The 23335-nt window shown below is 42.4% G+C and overlaps 1 protein-coding gene across 1 annotated transcript; it reads right to left on the bottom strand.

Annotated features, from left to right (window-relative positions):
• Positions 1-2630: 2630 nt before the first annotated feature.
• On the bottom strand, positions 2631-23317 carry LOC311124710 (myosin heavy chain, fast skeletal muscle-like; the record flags this gene model as incomplete). The annotated part of the gene is made up of 40 exons (XM_084198815.1): positions 23271-23317; positions 22912-23139; positions 22448-22594; positions 21907-22063; positions 19278-19305; positions 18914-19022; positions 18657-18749; positions 18421-18481; positions 18096-18194; positions 17655-17758; positions 17228-17366; positions 16745-16863; positions 16427-16576; positions 16162-16332; positions 15632-15935; positions 15210-15274; positions 15029-15116; positions 14795-14912; positions 14518-14641; positions 13945-14081; positions 13220-13475; positions 12782-13024; positions 12257-12433; positions 12015-12160; positions 11747-11837; positions 11066-11455; positions 8781-8907; positions 8483-8601; positions 7810-8006; positions 7476-7659; positions 7200-7365; positions 6760-6884; positions 6306-6614; positions 5881-6084; positions 5616-5741; positions 5307-5477; positions 3891-3995; positions 3702-3797; positions 2966-3097; positions 2631-2651 (listed from the first exon to the last, which is right to left on the bottom strand). Exons 2-40 carry the CDS (start codon positions 23125-23127, stop codon positions 2631-2633), a joined length of 5814 nt encoding a protein of 1937 aa, XP_084054941.1. The 5' UTR covers positions 23128-23139; positions 23271-23317.
• Positions 23318-23335: the final 18 nt, after the last annotated feature.

Below are 23335 nucleotides of genomic sequence, written 5' to 3'. Positions count from 1 at the left end.
ACATCCTATTGTTTGAGGAGAGTGCACAACAACAAAAATCTTATCATGGCAACTGGTTTGATACATTCACCTCTGAAGGTAAATAATGTACTTCCATTCAGTAATCTTGCTCTGATGTGTCATGCTAAGGGTCCCAGAGATAAAATGTAGCATAGTTTTGTTTGATAAAATCCATTTTTATATTCAAATGTAAGAACTGGATTCTACAGTTTGAACCCTCTCTGGCTCCACACCCACCCCGCCCGGCCATCTAGATTAGTGTATAAGCTAATGATCCATCATGTATGACATTCCTGGGAATGCGTAAACTTACATTTTGTATTACCATATCATTTTTGTATGTTCTCTATAGTTATGTACTTGAAAATGTATAAATTGACCAATTTGGCACATTTGGGCAGACTTGAAACAAAATAGTCCAGTATTGCAATGCTTCACTGGATCAATCTGAAACTTTGCACACACACTGCTGCCGTCTAGTGGCCAAAATTAAAATTGTGCCTAAACTGCAATATATTGTGGCCTTTCTCTTGAATTTCAAAGATGATGGAACTAAACAATAAATAGAAAACACATGTTTTTTTGTTTGTATTATCTTTTACCAGATCTAATGTGTTATATTCTCCTACATTAATTTCACATTTCCACAAACTTCAAAGTGTTTCCTTTCAAATGGTATCAAGAATATGCATATCCTTGCTTCAGGTCCTGAGCTACAGGCAGTTAGATTTGGGTATGTCATTTTAGGCAAAAATTCAAAAGAAGGGTCTGATCCTTAAGACATTAAATGTGGCTCTATTTTCTAGAATTTTGGATTTGAGATCAAATGTTTCATGAGGCGACAAAATGCCACCTTTTATTTGAGGGTATTTTCATACATATCTGTTTTACCGTTTAGAAATGAAAGCAGTTTATGTATCTAATCCGCCTATTTGAAGAAGTCATAAGTATTTGGACAAATACACTTATAGTTTATTAAAGTAGTCAAACGTTTAATATTTGGTCCCATAATTCAAGCACGCAATGACGACTACATCAATCTTGTGACTCTATGAACTTGTAGTTTGTTTTGGTTGTGTTTTGCCCAATAGGAACTGAATGGTGAATAATGTATTGTCATTTTTGGAGTCACTTTTATTGTAAATAAGAAAAGTAGATGTTTCTGAACACTTGTGGATGTGCCATATTGAGTCTGTTTCTCTGATGTTTAATAAGCACATCTCTTTCCCCCTCCCAGTGTTTGTTTTGAAGAGCAGCAGTTGAACCCTAAAGACAAAGTGGACATGCCCGCGTATCGCCCACGTTGACACCCCCACCAGAAACTACCCCTTCCCGGATACAGTCTGACTTCACTACACAGTTAAAGATTGGCCTCATCGTGTCAATGAAAATGATACAGGAAGTGTTCCACAAAAGCACAAGGTTTATATGTGGAATACATTATACATACTGCTGTAGTATCAGTTATCCCTGAATGACACAATGCAGAGATGATAGAGTGGTGAGGAGGAGGAGTCTACTGTGTCTGGAAGTGACTTCACCATCCATTTTCTGGATTCAGGTTAATTTAAACATGGTTTTAAAGCTTTGTTTTACTTGACAGTTACAGATGATTTATAATGTACAGAGAAGAGAGGTTCCGAAGTTTATTTTGTGAAAATGTTGTCCATGTATATATAGTTCATCAAGTGACTTTAAGACTACAGTGTTCTTCAATCAAATAAATTATGATTAATGAGATATCTAATTATTTTTCATAATTTCGTGAGGACTTATGGTGCTTTCAATTGGGAACTTAAAAAAAAAAAAAAAAAGGTCAAATCATGACGTCCGTGATCTTCAGGTCGTAATGTTGGCGCTGTAGAAAGATGCCAGAGTTTACGACTTGGATGACCGTTTTTTCCCCCAGAGTTCCCAGTGGTCTTGAACGCACTGAAGTCAGAGATTTCCGAGTTCCCAGTTGTTTTGAACTCTGCATAATCAGACTATTCTATAGCCTATGAAAGTGACATTTTCCAGGAATGAGGAGCTATAGGAGGACGGGCTCATTGTAATGGCTAGAATGGAATAAATGTAATTTGGTCAGATGCTCGATCACCATTTATATGTATGTAGTGTGTCCACAACAGATTCATGTGTGCATAATCTGTGAAAAAATTCAAATGCAGAAATCCAGTCCATCTCCAAAGCGGTCCCTTTCAATTGCTACCATGGTTATGCATATGCTTCTCGTATATTTTTCTTTCAGAAATATTTACATTTGGGCCTGTCCATATAGGCCAATTCCCCTGAGTGTAAAGGGTTAAAACTATCATTTAGACGTTTAGCTGGTCAGTCCTTACATCCATAGCTCAGTATATGAATTTGAGTGGTTATATTTCTCCAGCCTCATCCCTCAGCTGATGTGAACGCTTTGTCGGGGTGACCACTTGGTTGTTGTTGGAATCCCAGATTGCTCCATTATGTAAAGTACAATATTTGTATGGTATGAAAAAGCTGTTTGCTAAGTAATAAGTCCACATTCACAAAGGAAGTGTATGTAGGTCTACATGTTTTTAATCAATGCTCAACATTTCACCATGAAAATCATATTTTATGCAACACAGGAAAATGATAAGACTTGGTCTTGTTTATTCAGCAACTTCTTTGCCCTGTAAGAAGAAAGAAAGAATATAATGGATCAGTAATAATAATGAACATGATAAATATATGGATAGACTTGGATAGAATATAATGGATCAAGCATTTAATGCTCAGCGCTCAGCTTGGATTTTCAGGGTGAAGTACCAACTGAATTAATCTTATTAGATGTTTTTGCCCTGAAATGTGCTTCTTAGAGGTCTTAAATACAGTTGAGTGAGTGTAAAAGGTCAGTATTGACCTCTGTGAAGACTGAATCATAGGTGGTGTTGATGTGGTCATATTTGAACATGAGTCAGGTATAGGTTTAGCAGCAGTTCTGTACCTTTCCAGTGTCACGGGTCTTGGCTCTGAGCTTGTTGACCTGAGTCTCAGCGATGTCAGCACGCTCCTCAGCCTCCTCCAGCTCATGCTGAACCTTCCTGAACTTAGACATATGGCTATTGGCTGCTTCCTCCTGGGTGAAGAAAAGAGATGGAGAGCGAAACATCAGCATTTAAAGTTTGAAGCTTCAGGTAGCAAATTAATATTCTGTTTTTAAAGGTATTTTCAACAACAAAAATATTGACAGATTTAGGATAGCAACGTATATAGGAAGATAGATGATACAGCAGAGAAAGTGAGTGGAGGAACAGGGTATCAGGTTAACCGTGTGGTCGGTGTATCAAACTAAGCAGCTCATTCGCGAAACCCTGAATATTGTATTGAATGCAATTTGAAGAGATTAGTATGAAGATGTATTCACTAACTGTAAGTCGCTCTGGATAAGAGCGTCTGCTAAATGACAAATGTAATGTAAAATGATGTATCAAACCGCTGCCTCCAACACCACCACTAGACCAGCAAATTATTATTCAACCCCCTCTCCTTTAAGTTAGTAACACATAGGCATAGGAGGCACTCAGAAATGTGTATAATTTCTTCAGTAATGACTTGTAATATCCATTGAGTCATTGTTGACTGATGTGCTGTAGCAACACTTCAACTAAACCGTATGGACATTACGTTTTGTAGGGAGAAAATACATTTTCAAATGTATGCTTTCAGAGTATTTGACTCACCGCTTCCTCAGAATTCCTCTTGTAGGCCTTCACTTTCAACTGCAGCTTATCTACCAGGTCCTGAAGTCTGCTAACGTTCTTCTTATCCTCCTCAGTCTGTGGGAGAAGATCAAATAATCAATGTCAGTATAGTTTTATACACAAACTCTGTGTTAGTGTCAAGTGTGTGAAGAAGGCACTTTCTCTTACCTGGTAAGTGAGCTCCTTGACTCTGCGCTCATACTTGCGGACTCCCTTGACTGCGTCTACACCTCTTCTCTGCTCGGCCTCCACCTCAGTCTCGAGCTCACGCACCTTTGTGGAAGAAATAAACGTATTTGTTTGAGGTGGTGAAATCAGACGTAACAAATCTTTGTAACACAGAAGTGTAGTGTTCTACCCAGTCAAGGAGGCACAATTGTTATCTGTTCCTATGTACTTTTAAACATTTAATTGAAGGGGTCTGTAATAATAACAACAACTTTTCATTATCAGTGGTTCCCAAAGGGGAATTTACATTTAAATGTGTTTAAACAACCAGGGATCTGTGGGAAAAGTTTAGAAAGTGCAATACAGTACATATTAATAATCCACAATTTATGTTCTTAACTATTAGATGCACAACGGGTCTGGGAGGCTCACAACTCAATTCTTCTTGTATTTGTAATATGACTATTTATCCATTTTGTCATGAGTTTAGTAGTTTCTGGTGCAGCACCAGTATGGCCACTAGAGGACGCCACTCGCATGTTTTAATGTTATGAGATTTCTTCTATTATGGGAGGCTCGCGCTATGACAGTTGAGAGAAGTTTGCAAAGTGAGCCAACAGCAAGACAGAAGCACCGACATAAAAACATTGGTATATCTTTATTTTGAAGGTAAGCGACTGGAAAATCACTATATTCGAGACGGTAATGTTTCTGTAGTATGTACATATGTTTGTTAAGATGTTATGTTGTGTTTTCAGGTTTTATGAACTTATTAAAGTCCGCTAGCCTACAAACCAATTCAGCCGTTAGCCTGCTGGCTGGTAAACCTGCATAGCAACGCTAGCTTCCCTAGCAACGGCCGGTGAATGAGACATGTCGCTATAGAGAGAAATGAAACAAATGTAACTAGATGTAACAAATTATTACTATGAGATAAAGTGGATGAATGTACATTATATTGTGTGTTGATATTTATTGTGAATTTGTTTTTGTATTATTACTACTAATGAAATGAAAGTTTAGAAGAAGTCTGCTGAGACAACTGTACAAGCCTGAACGAAGCAACTAGATTAATACATTTGTATTTATTTGAAGATCTTGGCTCAACTCCACTAAATAAGTGTACAATTATTATAATTTGTTTTGTTATGATCATAAATGCACCATCATTTAACATTTAAAAAGGCAAAATGTGTAGAATTGCAGGAAATTAGCTTTAAAACGGCAACATTTTCTCGCTAATGCCAAGAAGGGGGACTTAACATTTCCCAGGGCCCGAGACTTGATTAGTCATGCCATGCACTATAGAAGTAACAGTAAACCTGCATGGAGGCTATTATGTATTTTTATATGATCAAATTAATTTCCAGCAATCTGTCTTTCAATCCACCCTAATCCACCCTGCTGTTAACTCACCCTGGACTCCAGTTTCTGGAGCTGCTTCTTGCCTCCCTTCATGGCCAGATTCTCAGCCTCATCCAGGCGGTGCTGCAGGTCCTTGACTGTGACCTCCAGGTTCTTCTTCATCCTCTCCAGGTGAGAGCTGGTGTCCTGCTCCTTCTTCAGCTCCTCAGCCATCATGGCCGCCTGGAAAAGTAGTTTGTTTAATTTATGCACCAATTGGCACCAATCATAACGTCCCTCTAAGATCTTTGTTGTTCTTAACCAGCCCAGCTACCATTGGCACTTGGGGACAAATCAAGTCGATGTAATTAAAGAACTCACGTCAGTGATGGCCTTCTTGGCCTTCTCCTCTGCATTCCTGGCCTCCTGGACAATATCGTCCACCTCTCCCTGCACCTGCACCAGGTCAGTCTCCAACTTCTTCTTGGTGTTCAGAAGGCTGGTGTTCTGAAGGAGGAAACAAGACGATTTGTTTGACTCTCAAGAGAGTCACAAGGCTGAAATTATGAAACTCTAAAATCAAGCATTGTCGAATTCCAGGTGTGTAAATGGTATGCTTTAATTGGAAATGGCTTTTGACCCATACCTGGGAGTGCAGCAGTCCAACACGCTCGCTGGCGTCTACCAGCTCAGTCTCAGCCACTTTGCGGCCTCTCTCTGTCTGCTCCAGAGCAACTCTCAGCTCCTCGATTTCAGCCACCATCAGACCGTTTCTGCGCTCCACCATGGCTGCCTGTTCCTTCATGTCCTCTGCGACACGAACAGCGTCATCAAGGTGCAATTGGGCATCCTGGGGTTCACAATGACATACATTCATTAGGTCTTGGGGAAGTAGGGGCGATAGGATCAATCAGTGATATAAATGTAAATTCGTACGAATTTCCCCAGTATGGCTACCTTTAGTACATAAACCACTCTATCCAATTCCTCTGTTCTATTATTTTCTGCAGACTCACAAACAAATCCCTCCCCATGTTCAGATTTTTTATCCTGATGTCCCATTCCCTTTACCTTGAGCTGTCCCTGGACATTCCTCAGCTGTTTCTGGGCCTCAGCGGCCTGCCTGTTGGAGTGGCTCAGCTGGATCTCCATCTCATTCAGGTCTCCCTCCATCTTCTTCTTCACCCTCAGGGCCTCATTCCTGCTCCTGACCTCAGAGTCCAGGGTGCTCTGCATGGAGTCAACCATCCTCTGGCTGTTCCTCTTGATCTGCTCCATCTCCTCGTCCTTCTCAGCAATCTTCCTGTCCACCTCACCCTTGATCTGGTTGAGCTCCAGCTGCACACGCAGAATCTTGGATTCCTCGTGCTCCAGTGTGCCCTGGACAAACAGAAGTGTTCAATACATTTGGATGTAGGAATTAAATATGTATGACTACAATAAACACCAATACAGGGAGCATTAGACTGTAGCTGGCATTGCTAGTGTAACACTGCTTTTCCCATCAAACAGCTGTAGTTTGTACCTCAGCCTCCTCCAGAGCGGTCTGGATCTCAGACTTCTCTGTCTCCACGGTCTTCTTGGCCTTCTCCAGCTCATGGATGCTCTTGCCAGTCTCTCCGATCTGCTCAGTCAGGTCAGAGATCTCCTCTGCACACACACACACAGGAGCAGTTTAGACTTGGGAGATTTTCAGTGGATATCGCCAATGTACTGAATTTTACATTAAATCATATTAACAGTTAATTCATTAACAGCACTTCATAGGGTCTTGCAAATCTAATCGCCTTTCACTTCTTTGGGTTGTTCAAAGGAATACCGACTACAAGTTAAAATTAAGAAATAAATTATACTGTACATGACATATCTGAAATGGTGTAATAGTAGTTTTGATGATTACAGTTCCCCTCACTTTCAAAACACTAGTCAAACATGAGCCAAAATTAATTGCTGTTAAATGCTCACGTTGCAGGTTCTTGTTCTCTCTCTTCAGAGTCTCCAGATGATCCAGAGCCTCCTCGTAGGAGTTCTTCATCTTGAAGAGTTCAGTGCTCATAGAGCGAGCCTCCTTCTGAGCTCCTTCCAGCTCAGCCTGACCCTCCTCATACTTCTGCTTCCACTCTGCCAGAACCTAGGGAAATACATGGGATTTTCATTAGAAGTCATAGATGAAGAGTTTTTAAATTAGTAATATGCAACAATTATACAATTGATAGAAAATATAGGTTTATTCATTTTTACCTTGTCAAAGTTCCTCTGCTTCTTGTCGAGGTTGGCGGCCAATGCGTTGGCTCTCTCAACGTCAATCATGAGGTCCTCCACCTCTCCCTGCAGCCTCTGCTTGGTCTTCTCCAGGGAAGCGCACTTGGAGTTGGTCGCCTCAATGGTCTCCTCAGCATCCTGAAGACGCTGGGCCAGCTTCTTCCTGTTGGACAACAGAGGGTGGTTTTATGGTGTATTTTTATTTTATGTTGACAAACAATACATATTGACGTAACATTTTCTCTGAGCCCCCCTACCACCCTCAACATCCACACCATATATATATTATTTATTTCTGTTGCTTGCGACTCACTTGGCCTCCTCCAGCTCCTCTGTGCGCTGGACGGCATCAGTTTCATACTTAGTCCTCCACTGAGCCACCTCGCTGTTGGCCTTGGACATACCGCGTTGCAGCTCTGCCTTGGCCTCCTGCTCCTCCTCAAACTGCTCCCTCAGGAGGTCACAGTCATGACGGGCAGACTGGACACCATGGGCCAGTGCGTTTTTAGCCTGTGAAAGAGAAAGACAAAGAGAGATTAGAGAGATAGACAAACAAATGACATTAGAAGTCTCTGAGGGTGGAGAGACAGTAGGAGTCTCTGAGGGTGGAGAAACAGTAGAAGTCTCTGAGGGTGGAGAGACAGTAGAAGTCTCTGAGGGTGGAGAGACAGTAGGAGTCTCTGAGGGTGGAGAGACAGTAGGAGTCTCTGAGGGTGGAGAGACAGTAGGAGTCTCTGAGGGTGGAGAGACAGTAGGAGTCTCTGAGGGTGGAGAGACAGTAGGAGTCTCTGAGGGTAGAGAGACAGTAGGAGTCTCTGAGGGTGGAGAGACAGTAGGAGTCTCTGAGGGTAGAGAGACAGTAGGAGTCTCTGAGGGTGGAGAGACAGTAGGAGTCTCTGAGGGTGGAGAGACAGTAGGAGTCTCTGAGGGTCACGTAGATATGAAGATATTGCTCTAAACTCTATGGACAGTGGAGTCCATTTTACCTTGACCTCCTCCTCAATCGCCCTCTTCAGCTCCTCCACCTGCTGGGTGAAGGCCTGTTTTCCTCTGGTCAGCTGAGACACCAGGGCTTCCTTCTCCTCCAGCTGGCGGCCAAACTCACCTGCAGGGATAGAGGGATATCTAGTTAATAGGGTCTCTGTTCTCTAAGATTGAAAATGGTATCATAGGGCAATGTTAGGTGGTGAATAGTACAGTAGAAACTATGTGGATACAGCCCCCAACACGTTATTGTGTTCTACTGAAGGAAAGCATTGGATTGTTGTTCATTGTTGACGGTACCATTTTCTGTCAGGAGTCTGGCCCTCTGTCCGCTGATGTCGTTGACCTGGCGAACATTCTCATCATTCTTAGTCTTGAGCTCGCTCAGCTGGTCCTCTAGAGTACGGCACATCTTCTCCAGATTGCCCTGTTAGTGAAACATGTTCCATCATTCGTTTATATATGGGACTTTCATCACTTCCGTTTTGAGTGTGTCACTTGTCTCTGTGCTGCTGTGCTGTTTGTTTCTACTTGGCTACCTACTTGGCTACCTACTTGGCTAACTTAAAAAAAAGAAAAAAACGTTGAATTCCATTCCAGTGTCTGTTGAATTCCAACACAGGCACACCTTATTCTACTGAATTAGGTACTGATTAGGTGATCACCTGAACCAAATCTTATTTAACGAGGAAAAGTATAAAAACCACTGCTGTGGTGTTTGATTCTACTTGGATACCTACTTGGCTACCTACTTGGCTAACTTAAAAATAAAAAAACTTAACGGTTGTAACTTTTTAAAAACCATTTAATCAATCTTCATTTAACACATGACCAATTATCGACTTTTTTCATTTCAACATTTGATCATATTACTCCAGTGCTAGCCTCTCTACACTGGCTTCCTGTTAAGGCTACGGCTGATTTCAAGGTTTTACTGCTAACCTACAAAGCATTACATGGGCTTTCTCCTACCTATCTCTCCAATTTGGTCCTGCCGTACATACCTACACGTACACTACGGTCACAAGATGCAGGCCTCCTTATTGTCCCTAGAATTTCTAAGCAAACAGGAGGAGGCAGGGCTTTCTCCTATAGAGCTAAATGTTTATGGAATGGTCTGCCTATCCATGTGAGAGACGCAGACTCGGTCTCGACCTTTACATCTTTACTGAAGACTCATCTCTTCAGTAGGTCCTATGATTGAGTGTAGTCTGGCCCAGGGGTGCGAAGGTGAACGGAAAGGCACTGGAGCAACGAACCGCCCTTGCTGTCTCTGCCTGGCCGATTCCCGTCTCTCCATTGGGAATCTCTGCCTCTGACCCTATTACGGGGGCTGAGTCACTGGCTTACTGGTGCTTTCCATGCCGTCCCTAGGAGTGGTGCGTCACTTGAGTGGGTTGAGTCACTGACGTGATCTTCCTGTCCGGTTTGTCACCGCCTCTGGCTCGTGCAGTGGAGGAGATCTTCGTGGGCTATAATCAGCCTTGTCTCAGGGTAGTAGAACCCTGACCTGTTCACCGGACGTGCTACCTTGTCCCAGACCTACCGTTTTCAACTCTGTCTCTCTACCTTACCTACTATTTCAACCTCTAAATGCCCGGCTATGAAAAGCCAACTGACATTTACTCCTGATGTGCTGACCTGTGTGATCCTCTGTAGCTCAGCTGGTAGAGCACGGCGCTTGTAACGCCAAGGTAGTGGGTTCGATTCCCGGGACCACCAATACACCAAAAAAAAAAGGTATGCACACATGACTGTAAGTTGCTTTGGATAAAAGCGTCTGCTAAATGGCATATTATTATTACCTGTTGCAACCTCGACAACCACTGTGATTATTATTTGACCCTGCTGGTCATCTATGGACGTTTGAACATCTTGGAGAAAAATATGGCCTTAATGGCCATGTACAGTTATAATCTCCACCCGGTACAGCCAGAAGGGGACTGGCCACCCTTCAGAGTGTAGTATCGAGTAAATGCTGGCAATTATTGCTGATAAACAAAGGAGTCCGCTCATACTGAACCTTGATCATAAGTTTATTCATATCACAAGCTTTCAGCATGAGTTACAGGTGTCATGCCCACCCGGAGAGCGACGCCCCAGATTGCAATGGTCGCCCTAACCTCTTCTTCGCTTTTTACCCAGTATATATAATCTCCCCAAGATGTGGGTGGCTCCCTCTACTGTCCAATCCCCTGTCTACAACACACTTCCTGTCTGTTGTATGTGGCGTTACACTAAAACATTCCCTCTTGATACTAAAATAAACGTCCTCTCCGGTTCCACTTAAAAACATTAACAACGTCATAATCTTCGTATACGACAAGAGCCTGGTTCCTCTCTAGGTTTCTTCCTAGGTTTCTGGCTTTCTAGGGAGTTTTTCCTAGCCACCGTGCTTCTACATCTGCATTGCTTGCTGTTTGGGGTTTTAAAATCAGTTTCTGTATAGCACTGTGTGACATCTGCTGATTTTAAAAGGGCTTTATAAATACATTTCATTGATTGATTGATTGAACTTCAGTTCACTTGAATGGTAATGTAGTTGACCCTCCTCAACACTGCTTGACCAAAACATCACTACTCACCTTAGCCTTGGCGACGGCCTCCATGTTGCTAGAGAGGTCATCAATCTCCATCTTGTACTCGCTCTTCTCCTTCTCCAGCTTCTGCTTGACGCGCTGCAGGTTGTCGATCTGCTCCCCGAGCTCAGCCACACTGTCGGCCTGCTTCTTTCGCAGAGCGGCGGCTGTGGCCTCGTGCTGCAGGGTGGACTCTTCAAGATCACGACGCAGCTTCTGGAACTCAGCCTCACGCTTCTTGTTCATCTCAATCTGAGAAGCAGTGGCGCCTCCGGCCTCTTCCAGCCTCTCGCTGATCTCCTCAAGTTCCCTGGAGAGATCGGCCCTCTGCTTCTCAACCTTAGCCCTGGCAGCACGCTCAGCCTCAATTTCCTCCTCCAGCTCCTCAATACGGGCCTAGAACAGGGGGCAGGAGCAGGGAGGATGAACACTACAATACAATTGAAACAAATGAACCACACAAAATAATAATAGTATGTATATTTTGCATAAATGTGTTAATACAAAGCCAGTTACAGTAAAATATTCAGTAGACAGTGTCCCATGCAGGAACCAAAACCACAATGGTAAGAAGCACCATCTTCTAATCTACAGAAGCAACTGGGAAAAATGTGTGCTACCAGAATAATGTTTTTCAGGAAATGATTGTGTGCTTTTCTGTACTGGAGCGTATATCCTGTACTGTACCTGGAGTTCCTTGATCTTCTTCTGCAGCTGAGCTCCCAGAGACTGCTCATCCTCAATCTTGCTGAGGAGCTGAGTGGTCTCAAACTCCTTCCTAAAAAACACAAACACGTTGATTGCAGAGTTGGTTTAGGTTTGTTAGTGTAAAGGGAGTATAATACCATTCACATTGCTTTTAAGAATCACATGCAAATGCTAATTCATAATTACAAGAATTAGTCAAGAACAACCATTATAGCAGCTGATACTGTTGTCATTTGTTTGTGTTTACTTCTTGATTTTCTCATCAGCTTGCTGCTTGTCATTCTCCAGGTCCATTATGGACTCCTGGGCCAGTTTCAGATCTCCCTCCAGCTTTCTCTTGGATCTCTCAAGGTCCATACGGAGCTTCTTCTCTTGCTCCAGAGAACCCTCAAGCTATAAGATAAAAACACATATATTGTTTAAATCTAAACAACAGAAGATAATATCATCTTGCATTCTATCATGGTTAAAATGTCAAACTCCACTCACGTCATCCACTTGCTGTTCCAGCTTGGTCTTGGCCTTGGTCAGAGTGTTGACTTTGTCCTCCTCTGCCTGCAGGTCGTCCAGTGTCTGCTGGTGGGCCTCTTGGAGGGCTTTCTTCTCCTTGGTCAGCTTGGCAACACTCTCATCCATAGATGCCATCTCCTCTGTCAGGTTTTTAACCTGAAAATGGTCACAACATAATTATACTTCACCATAAAGGGGAGATTTAGTTTGTTATGTATTGCGTTCTATTAAATTATAAATGTGTCAACAAGTACTGTACTATAGATTCAACACTAGATGGCAGTGTACACCATGCCAGTGTACTGAGTGGAAGTCATAAATGAGGGGGAACAGAACATGCAATGAATGTGGGGAGTACCCCGAAACTGAAATTTCACTATTTTGTGTCTTATTTTTTCCTGCACCCACAATACAACTTGAATTCCATTTCTGTTAAGCTATGTTTTGAGTTGATTATTGTTTGGATTATTGTTTGGTTAGACTGTCTATGGTAAAACACAATACCTTGTTTTCAGTGGCGTGCTTCTCCTTCTCCACTTTGGCCAGGGTGAGCTCCAGGTCATCAATGTCCTTCTTCAGCTCAGAGCACTCATCCTCCAGCTTCCTCTTCTTGGCAGTCAACTCAGCATTGATCTCCTCCTCATCCTCCAGCCTCTCGGTCGTCTCTTTGAGTTTAGCCTCCTGCTGGATCTTGCTCTTGATGAGCCCCTCGCACCTTTCCTCAGCATCGTTCAGACTCTCTACTTCCTGGTTTCAGAACACAAGAAAAGATCAGCGGCCTCACTTTGTATATTCAAGGTCAGAGCAAATCAATAGAAATTCATTAAATATATAACATGGGCAATACAAATGTGTGAGTTAGCCACATACTTCACAGTGTGTTCATACATATGTATTCATGTGTGTGTAAATGTGCCCATATGAGGGTTGTTTTTCACTCACAGATGCGGCTTGGAGTGCCAGGTCATTCTTCTCCTGCGTCAGGGACACCAACTTCTCCTCCATTTGCTTCTTTGTCGCCAGAGCCTTGGCCAGGTCTGTCTTCATCTTCTCATAGTTCTCCTTCATGTTGGCCAGCTCCTTCTCAGTCTCTGCGCTCTGCAGCAGGGGCTTGATCTTGAAGTACAACTTCATCCATGGCCAGGTTTTCACATTCATGAATGAACGGACGTTGTACTGGATGGCGTAAATGGATTCTCTGGTCGACAGAAAGGATAGGGTGGCATGGTGAGTGACATGCTTAAAGCTACATTCTGTGATTCAAAGAACAACATAACGGAACACCCCCGCCACTGTTTGTTTACAGCTGAGGAATGGGGCTAGGGAAATGTAACCCCTCTTAAATTCACAGACAGCGGTCTAGATGCAACGACTGACGGTCATGCTAAGCTCATGATTCATTTTATATTCTTCAAGAATGAATGGTTAAATACCACAAATTTAAATGACAATTGAACAGCCAAACCCCAAACTGAAGCTATAAAAATCTTTAGTTGCTACATCAATCTTTTGACTTTATAAATGAATTAACCCAAAAGCTTTAATAGAGCATTATAAGATGTACTTTCTCATTCTGAACAACTCAGAGCATATACAGCATGTCATCATAATGCATTAGATACAGGTGGTTGACAGAAAGCTTTGCCAAGATGTCCACTATTCCTCACCTCCTCTCCATCATCTTGCTAAACTCTCTCCTCATGAGGAATCCACGGCTGAGAGCCTGGAGCATGCCGACCAGAGAGGCCAGCTTCTCATCTCTCATCTCCTCCAGGACACCCAGAAGACCGGCTTTGAAGAACACCTGAGACACAGGTAAACATGGTCAATGGAACCACAGATGGTGACAGATAGAAAGGGTTGAATCAAAAGAGGGGAACAACTCCACTAGATAGTTTTGAACAACATTAACTTTGCAATGGTTACAAACAAACCATGGGATAGGATGTTTCTAAGTTGTTAGTTATTGTACAGTTGTAGATTAATAATGTCCACAGATACAGATAACTGCAGTCATACCCCTCTAACACAATGCACATGATAATGAGTTTAGTTTCTCTTCTATACATGATTTTGAAGAAAAAAACACTACAATGTTTTTCCACCTTTTCCTTTAGTTAAATGAAGAAGAACGAACAAAAGGATGGATAGATCAACTGGAGAGATTTTATATGGTAAGGGTTTAAATTATCATTGAAAATGTGTTTTGTTGTCAGCTTTTGCTGGGGTATTTGACTGACCTTGGTGTGTCCAAACTTGTAATCTTCGTGATTCACATCAATGGACCCAAGCAGCTTCTCAGAAGCCTTCTTGTTGTCCATGAACTGGCCCTCGGGGATGACACTGGCATTCAGTACTTTGTACCTGAATGAAGAGACAGTTTAAAAATATGTCAAGCTGTAATAGGTTGGTTATATTACGTAAAAGGAAAGCCTATTCTGATGCTGGGGAATCCCTTGGAGCAGATCTTTCTGTGTGTGTGTGTGTGTGTGTGTGTGTGTGTGTGTGTGTGTGTACCTCTGCTTGAAGTCAGCATAGATGATTCTGCTGGGGAAGCCCTTTCTGCAGATCCTGATACCCTCCAGTACACCATTACACCTGAGCTGGTGGATAACCAGGAAGTTCTCCATCAGACCTGGTAAAACAAACCAAGTCTCTTTTAATGCCCGTAAACAGGTTAAAGATTGGGATTGTTAAAGTCACTGATAATGTACTGATAAGATTACATATTTAACTCAATATTTCTTGTACCTGGAGTCTTTGACTCGTTGGGGATCAGGCAGCGCACAAAGTGAGGATGAGTGCTCCTCAAGTTGGTCATCAGCTTATGTAAGTTCTCCTGTAAGAGGGTTACAAACCATTTTCAGATAAATTATTTATTATAATCAATGCACCTTTTGAGGGACTGAATATACACGTTTCAAAAGCTCACCCTGAACTGGGAGGACACAGTCTGCATGGAACCACCCTTCTTCTTGCCTCCTTTCTTGGCTTTATCTGTTAAAATGGGGAATAGTTGAAGATAACTAGAAAAGTACATTTCCTAGAGCGGGTGGAATAAATAGAATAATAATAAGAGTATGTAAGAAATCTAGAGTGGTCTTGTCTTCAGCAAGCACATTAATTATAAACCAGAGAATCTCTGGTTAACTTCACACTTATCTAGAGGCAAATGCTGCCAATGAGATTATGTAAAATAACACTTATTGTATGATTGAATTAACCGAGTGTATGAGTAAATCAACTCAGTGATAAACCCTGAGAAATTGTCTTTCATTCAAAGACTTTAAAGAACATTTGGTCTGAGTTATAACTGGTGCTTAATTAAATATTTTGACGTGATGCTAGTCTTACCCTCAGGTGGGGGAGGAGGATACAGGGCAGCCAGAATTTTGACTCCAGACTTCCCGTATAACTGACAAACTGAGTCGTTCAGGGGATCCTTGTTCTTCTCCAGCCAGCCAGTGATGTTGTAGTCCACAATACCAGCGTAGTGCACCAGGGAGAAGTGGGCCTCTGCCTTGCCTTTGGCAGGCTTGGGCTTCTCAAACGCCTTTGTTTTCCCAAGATGTTGGCAGTACAGCTTGTCCTTGAAGGTAGTGTCTGAAGACTTGGGGAACATGCACTCCTCTTCAAGGATGGAGAAGATGCCCAATGGCTTTACGAAAAGAGATGAATATCAAATGAGTGATATTTACATTTAGGATTACATTCATTCCTTTAGTAAACATGCTATTATAGGATTATATTAATTTAGGGACATAATAGGAAACATATTGAGTTCTCAACAGTCAGATACGTTGTAAAACTGTGATAATGTCTCACACAGCGCTCCCTATGAGCTTTGCTGTTGCGGTCCAGTATAATCCTCACAGACAGTTTACCTTCTCAATAAGCTCAATGCAGGCAGCCAAGTCCATGCCGAAGTCAATGAAGGCCCAGACGATTCCCTCCTTCTTGTACTCCTCTTGCTCCAGGACGAACATGGTGTGGTTGAAAAACTGTTGCAGTTTCTCATTGGTGAAGTTGATGCACAGCTGTTCCATGCTGTTGTACTGTTGATGGAGTTTTAAAAGGGATAATTTCATCATACAAGGCTGTAATCCATCTCAATCAAAATGAATTATCTTGTTCTGGTCTCATACTCACGTCAAAGATCTCAAAACCGGCAATGTCAAGCACACCGATATAGAACTGCCTTGGATTCTTGGTGTCCAACATCTCGTTGATACGGATGACCATCCACAAGAACATCCTCTCATAGATGGACTTGGCCAGAGCACTGACTGAGTTATTAACCTGCAATGATAATCCATCAAATTAATACATGAGATATTGACCATGTCCAGTGATAAGGTGATAAGAGCTTGGGAAAAACAACATCACTATTCAAAAAAAGCAATACACTCGTTCCCTAAATAATTATGGTGCTCAGAAAATGGTAGATGCTGTGTTTGGCCGCCTTACCTGAGCCACAGTCTGTCCCTTGGTCACATACTCGTTGCCGACCTTCACTCTGGGGTAGCACAGAGCCTTCAACATCTCAGCTGAGTTCAGGCCCAGCAGGTAGGCGATTTTATCAGCCACTGGAGAGAGAACCAACAACAACAGACTCAGGCACACAAGATGGCTTGTTTCTGATGTCACACTGACAAAATAGTTTGGCTAACTTCTTTGTGGGTTAGGTTTTGATTCACCCACATCCATCATTTCTGGAGGTTGGAATTTGTTCTCTAGAAATGATCTCCTGCCTGACTTTCATGTGGCACTGTCTGTCTTACATGTTCTATTTCTATGTTTGGGACTGGGAATGGGACTAATGCTTTACATATTATATATCTATGAGTGGGACTGGGAATGGGACTAATGCTTTACATATTGTATATCTATGAGTGGGACTGGGAATGGGACTAATTATTTCAATATTTTATATCTATGAGTGGGACTCACCCTCTGTGCCGTCTGGCTCGGCCTGCTCCTCACGCTGTTTCTGCTTGAATTTCAAGTTGCCATGGTGCAATACAGCTCCTGTCAGCTTGTAGATGCCAAGCTTCTCTTCATTAGTGAAGCCCAGGATTGTAATGGCATCCTGGCATTAAAGAGGGAGTACAACAGTGATGAACTGAACTGTAGTTCGCTCAGTTACACTACAGTGCTGCTCACTCCAGAATGAATGGTATGGATAGCTTTGACTCTTGACCAACACACTAGTAGATGGAGACACAAAAGGAGTTTTACAGGGCACTTAGTTGCGCTCTCTTGTGGACGTCTTACGTCTTGCGAAATGTGAAGTCATGAAGAGTTCCTTGAGGCACATGCCCAACTAACATAAGGCATTTAGAATCAAACAATAAAAATAACCCTTTGTTTGACTCACGTCTGTGGCATCCAGCTCTTCCTTGTCGTTGATGCTGGCCACAGCGATCTGACCCTGGCTGCACATGGGGAAGTCGTAGGGGTTGGTGGTGATGAGCGTCATTTCTGTGGACAATGGAGAACGGCTTGTCACATAAATCTCTTAGAATTGTGCTGTCCTACCTTTACAGTATCTCTCCCTCCTTTACTCAATAGATGGACTCAAGGATACATGTAGTATATAATAAATAGCATCAAAAGAGGGGACTGAGACTTGTGGACTAGTGTGATCACAGTGCATTACTTGATAGATCTTTCCCAAAGACCTGACCCATGTCTAGATGCCTTGCTACCTTGGATGTAATCATTGTAATAGTATTATTAGTGTGGACTATGAACATTTTTAATAAGTTCCACAGATGGGGGTGGGAATAATTTCCCATGAACCTCTACTTTGCCGTACCAACTATCTCAGGTTTGTGGCCTGTCATCATCTGGAAGAAGATGTGGTAGCCTCTCTCATCGGGCAGCTGGAAGGACACTCTGGACTTCTCCAGCAGGTCTGAGGGAGAAAGATTGAGTGAGTGAGTGAGTGAGTGAGTGAGTGAGTGATTGAGTGAGTGAGTGAGTGAGTGAGTGAGTGAGTGAGTGAGTGAGTGAGTGAGTGAGTGAGTGAGTGAGTGAGTGAGAGAGAGAGAGATTGTAATATTAGATAACATTTGAGGATCTCCAACAAAGAATCTGTGTGAATTTAGGAAAGCATTGAGAAACAATCAAAACCAACTCACAGGTCTCAATGTCAGCTTTAGCCAGTTTACCAGCTTGGAAGTGAATCCTGATGAATTTACCCTATAGTAGATCATGGGGGTTAGAAATAGGTCAACAAATACATCTAACATTATACTTGGATAGACCCCTTTAAATGTTACAGTTTGTTGGACATTTATTGATATAACAATCGGGAACTACTGAATTACATTTTTCCAATATAAGGTAACTTCCACAGTATGCCCTTCATACTTACAAAGCGAGATGAATTGTCATTCCTCACTGTCTTGGCATTACCATAAGACTCCAGCAGAGGGTTAGCTGCAATGATCTGATCCTCAAGAGACCCCTGATTGAGAAGAACACAAGTTGCTCAGAAATTAGTAAAGTGGTAAAATGTGTTTTTGTCGATTGCTTGAACACTTTTCTTGAAACAGGATTCACCACTGGATTTTTTTTACACAGCCAGCCAACCTGAAATGTGTTAAAAAGCCAAACATGAGCACAACCTACCTGCATTTTGCTGGGGTCTACTTCCTTCTTGCCACCAGACACTGCAATGGTGGCAAAGTACTGGATGACACGCTTGGTGTTGACAGTCTTTCCTGCACCGGATTCTCCACTGGTTTATATGACAGAGGGGTTTTAGGTACATGTTTGAGTGTTGTCTTTTACCAAGAAATAGCATAGAAAATACACTGTTGACCTGTTTTCTAACATAAGTAAATCTTTAACAAATACTCCTTCTCATCAACTCATTATTACACATAGCCTAATGCTCTAATCCATTCATAATGTAATGTATTTCATCACACCAAGAGACCCAACTTATTACAATAGAAACACCTTCTCAATGACATTTTAGTAAACAACTTACGTAATCAGGACGGACTGGTTCTCCTTATCTGTAACCAAAAAACATATTGCTTATCATACTCAAGCAACATTATGGGGACATTATTGCATTCATAGCATCATCACGAATTTCAATTTGGAACATTTTTCATTCAAGGGTAGTGAAATCAGATATTCCCAGCAAACTGTTTTAACCTAGACTAGAAAACAGTAGATACATCTCTAAAGTATATTCTATCTATCCATCTATCCATCTATCCATCTATCCATCTATCCATCTATCCATCTATCCATCTATCCATCTATCCATCCATCCATCCATCCATCCATCCATCCATCCATCCATCCATCCATCCATCCATCCATCCATCCATCCATCCATCCATCCATTCATCCATCCATCAGCACTTATGGACATCAATAGAGCTTCATATTTATCTATCCATGGTCGTGACCTTTAAGTCTTTACTGAAGACTAGGGCTAGGGTCAGCCTGTCCTATCTGGTGAAATTCTCCTGTCTTATCTGGTATCCTGTGTGAACTTAAGTACTGTCTCATGCCTCAGGACTACCTGGCCTGATGACTCCTGGCTGTCCCCAATCCACCTGGTCGTGCTGCTGCTCCAGTTTCAACTGTTCTGCCTGCGGCTATGGAACCTGACCTGTTCACCGGACGTGCTACCTTGTCCCATATATATATATATATATATATATATATATATATATATATATATATATATATATCTCTCTCTCTCTCTCTCTCTCTCTCTCTCTCTCTCTCTCTCTCTCTCTCTCTCTCTCTCTCTCTCTCTCTCTCTCTCTCTCTCTCTCTCTCTCTCTCTCTCTCTCTCTCTCTCTCTCTCTCTCTCTCTCTCTCGCACCTGCTGTCTCGACCTGTGAATGCTCGGCTATGAAAAGCCAACTGACATTTACTCCCATAATGACAAAGCCAAAACAGATTTTTAGAAGTTTGAGCAAAGTACTCAGACCCTTTTCTATGAGACTCGAAAATGAGGTCAGGTGCGTCCTGTTTCCATTGATCATCCTTGAGATCATTTCTACAACTTGATTGGAGTCCACCTGTGGTAAATTCAATTGATTGGACATGATTTGGAAAGGCACACACCTGTCTATATAAGGTCCCACAGTGGACAGTTCATGTCAGAGCAGAAACCAAGCCATGAGGTCAAAAGAATTGTCCGTAGAGCTCCGAGACAGCATTGTGTCGAGGCACAGATCTGGGGAAGGGTACAAAAGAAATCTGCAGCATTGAAGGACCCCAAGAACACAGTGGCCTCCATCATTCTTAAATGGAAGAAGTTTGGAACCTCCAAGACTCTTCCTAGAGCTGCCGCCCGGCCAAACTGAGCAATCGGGGGAGAAGGGCCTTGGTCAGGGAGGTGACCAAGAACCTGATGGTCACTCTGGCAGAGCTCCAGAGTTTGTCTGTGGAGATGGCAGAACCTTTCAGAAGGACAACCATCTCTGCAGCACTCCACCAATCAGGCCTTTATGGTAGAGTGGCCAGACGGAAGCCACTCCTCATTACAAGGCACATGACAGCCCCCTTGGAGTTTGCCAAAAGGCACCTAAAGGACACTAAAAGACTCTCAGACCATGAGAAACAAGATTCTCTGGTCTGATGAAACCAAGATTGAACTCTTTGGCCTGAATGCCATGCTTCACGTCTGGAGGAAACCTGGCACCATCCCTACGGTGAAGCATGGTGGTGGCAACATCATGCTGTGGGGATGTTCTTTCAGCAGCAGGGACTGGGAGATTAGACAGGATCAAGGGAAAGATGAACAGAGCAAAGTACAGAGAGATCCTTGATGAAAACCTGCTCCAGAGCGCTCAGGACCTCAGACTGGGGCGAAGGTTCACCTTCCAACAGGAAAACGACCCTAATCACACAGCCAAGACAATACAGGAGTGGCTTTGGGACAAGTCGCTGAATGTCCTTGAATGGCCCAGCCAGAGCCCGGACTTGAATCCAATTGAACATCTCTGGAGAGACCTGAAAATAATTGTGCAGCAACGCTCCCCATCCAACCTGACAGAGCTTGAGAGGATCTGCAGAGAAGAATGTGAGAAACTCCCCAAATACAGGTGTGCCAAGCTTGTAGCGTCATACCCAAGAAGACTTGAGGCTGTAATCGCTGCAAAAGGTGCTTCAACCAAGTACTGAGTAAAGTGTCTGATTACTTATGTAAATGTAATATTTCAGGTTTTTATTTCTAATACATTTCTAATAATGTCTAAAAACCTGTTTTTGCTTTGTCATTATGGGAAAAAACAATTTAATTAATTTTATAATAAGGCTGTAATTTATCAAAATATGGAAATAGTCACGTTGTCTGAATACTTTCCGAATGCACTGTAATCTCCACCCTGCAGTGCCAGAAGAGGACTGGCCACCCCTCAGAGCCTGGTTCCTCTCTAGGTTTCTTCTTAGGTTCCTGCCTTTCTAGGGAGTTCACCGTGCTTCTACATCTGCATTACTTGTTGTTTGGGGTTTTAGACTTGGTTTCTGCTATTGTAAAAAGGGATTTATAAATAAATGTTATTGATTGATCCAACCTCCTATCCAATCCATCCAATCCACCCAATCCATCCAATCCATCCAATACATCCATCCATGAGATCTCGTACCAATCATCATGAACTGAAAGGCGTTGTCAGAGACGGAGAAGATATGGGGTGGAGCCTCCACCCTCTTCTTCCCTCTGTAGGCGTTGACAACCTGTTCATCGTACACTGGGAGCCACTTGTAGGGGTTCACCGTGGCACAGAAGAGCCCAGAGTATGTCTGGATGAAAGTGATTAAATTAAATTAGGAGATTAGTAAAGTCAGATGGACTTTTACCTGGATTTATGTGAGGATGTACTTTGGTATATTATGGTATACTGATGTGGGTCTACTGTATTGATATGTTTTGGTTTCTGTTTACATTTTAGTCACTTATATTTAGACCGACTTACATGAGCATTTAGGGTTAAGTGCCTAGCTCAAGGGCACATCGACAGATTTTTCACCTAGTTGGCTCAGGGATTAGAACCAGCGACCTTCCGGTTACTGGCACAACGCTCTTAACCACTAAGCTACCTGCCGCCTATCATTCATTATGTGTAGGACTGTATTTGTGTATTTATTATGTTCGTGTGTGTGTGTTTGTATGTGCAGGTTTCTTACATAGATCATCCATGCTGCATAACGCTCTTTGAGGTTATACAACACAGAGGCTTCATTCAGGTAGGTCATCATGGCCATGTCCTCAATCTTGTCATACTTAGGGGGGTTCATCTCATAGATGTCTGCATCTTTGAACTCTTTTCCTTCCTGAAACAGTCAGACATATAGATTACACGCAGATCAAAGTGGACATGACTGAATGTTTTTTGCTAATGAAATAGTTGAATCAACAAAAATCAACAACTTTTTTATCACCCACTGACACTGGTGATTCTTGACTAGTCAATAACAAAAAAATAATTTTAAAGCCATCTTTAAATAGCAGCAATAAAAATGATCTGTTTGAAGGTTATATTCTGCTAGCATAAAAACATTGGTATTTGTTTTTTTGCATTTAGTTGATTTTTCAAGTCTTAGAGTAATTGCACAAACTTGAATTTGAATACTTTTCAGATCAGGCTTACCTCCTTAGAACCGTCAGGTTTGGTGACTGTTACAGTACACTTCCCATCGGCCCTGGCAGTGACCAGACCCTTAAGGTACAGCTCCACCTTGTCTGTCACATAGCAGGAGTTCTTTGAATCAAAGGGCATGGCTTGTGCCTCCATCCTCTCCTTCTCAGACTTGCGGAGGTATATGGCAGCCTTGCCGTAGATTTGCATCTCAGCGTCCGTACTCATGGTGACGGATCACTAGGAAAGAGATGAAACAAGAAACATGATTGACTCTGTGGTGCTTCCTCCCCAGTCAACAGAGTTAGATGAGCGGTATCTCTCAGAATATTCTCATCACTTTTTATGTGAAGACTCAAACCATGTCTCACCTTCTTTTTCCCCTTCTACAGATGAATGTGTACTTCTTGGAGGACCCTGTGAAACATTAGGGTGT

This window comes from Coregonus lavaretus (genome assembly GCF_964263955.1).
Source record: "Coregonus lavaretus genome assembly, contig: HAP1_SCAFFOLD_79, whole genome shotgun sequence".
NCBI lineage: Eukaryota > Metazoa > Chordata > Actinopteri > Salmoniformes > Salmonidae > Coregonus > Coregonus lavaretus.
Note: the sequence above shows the minus strand (reverse complement) of the source record. Positions and strands in the feature narration are given on the sequence as shown.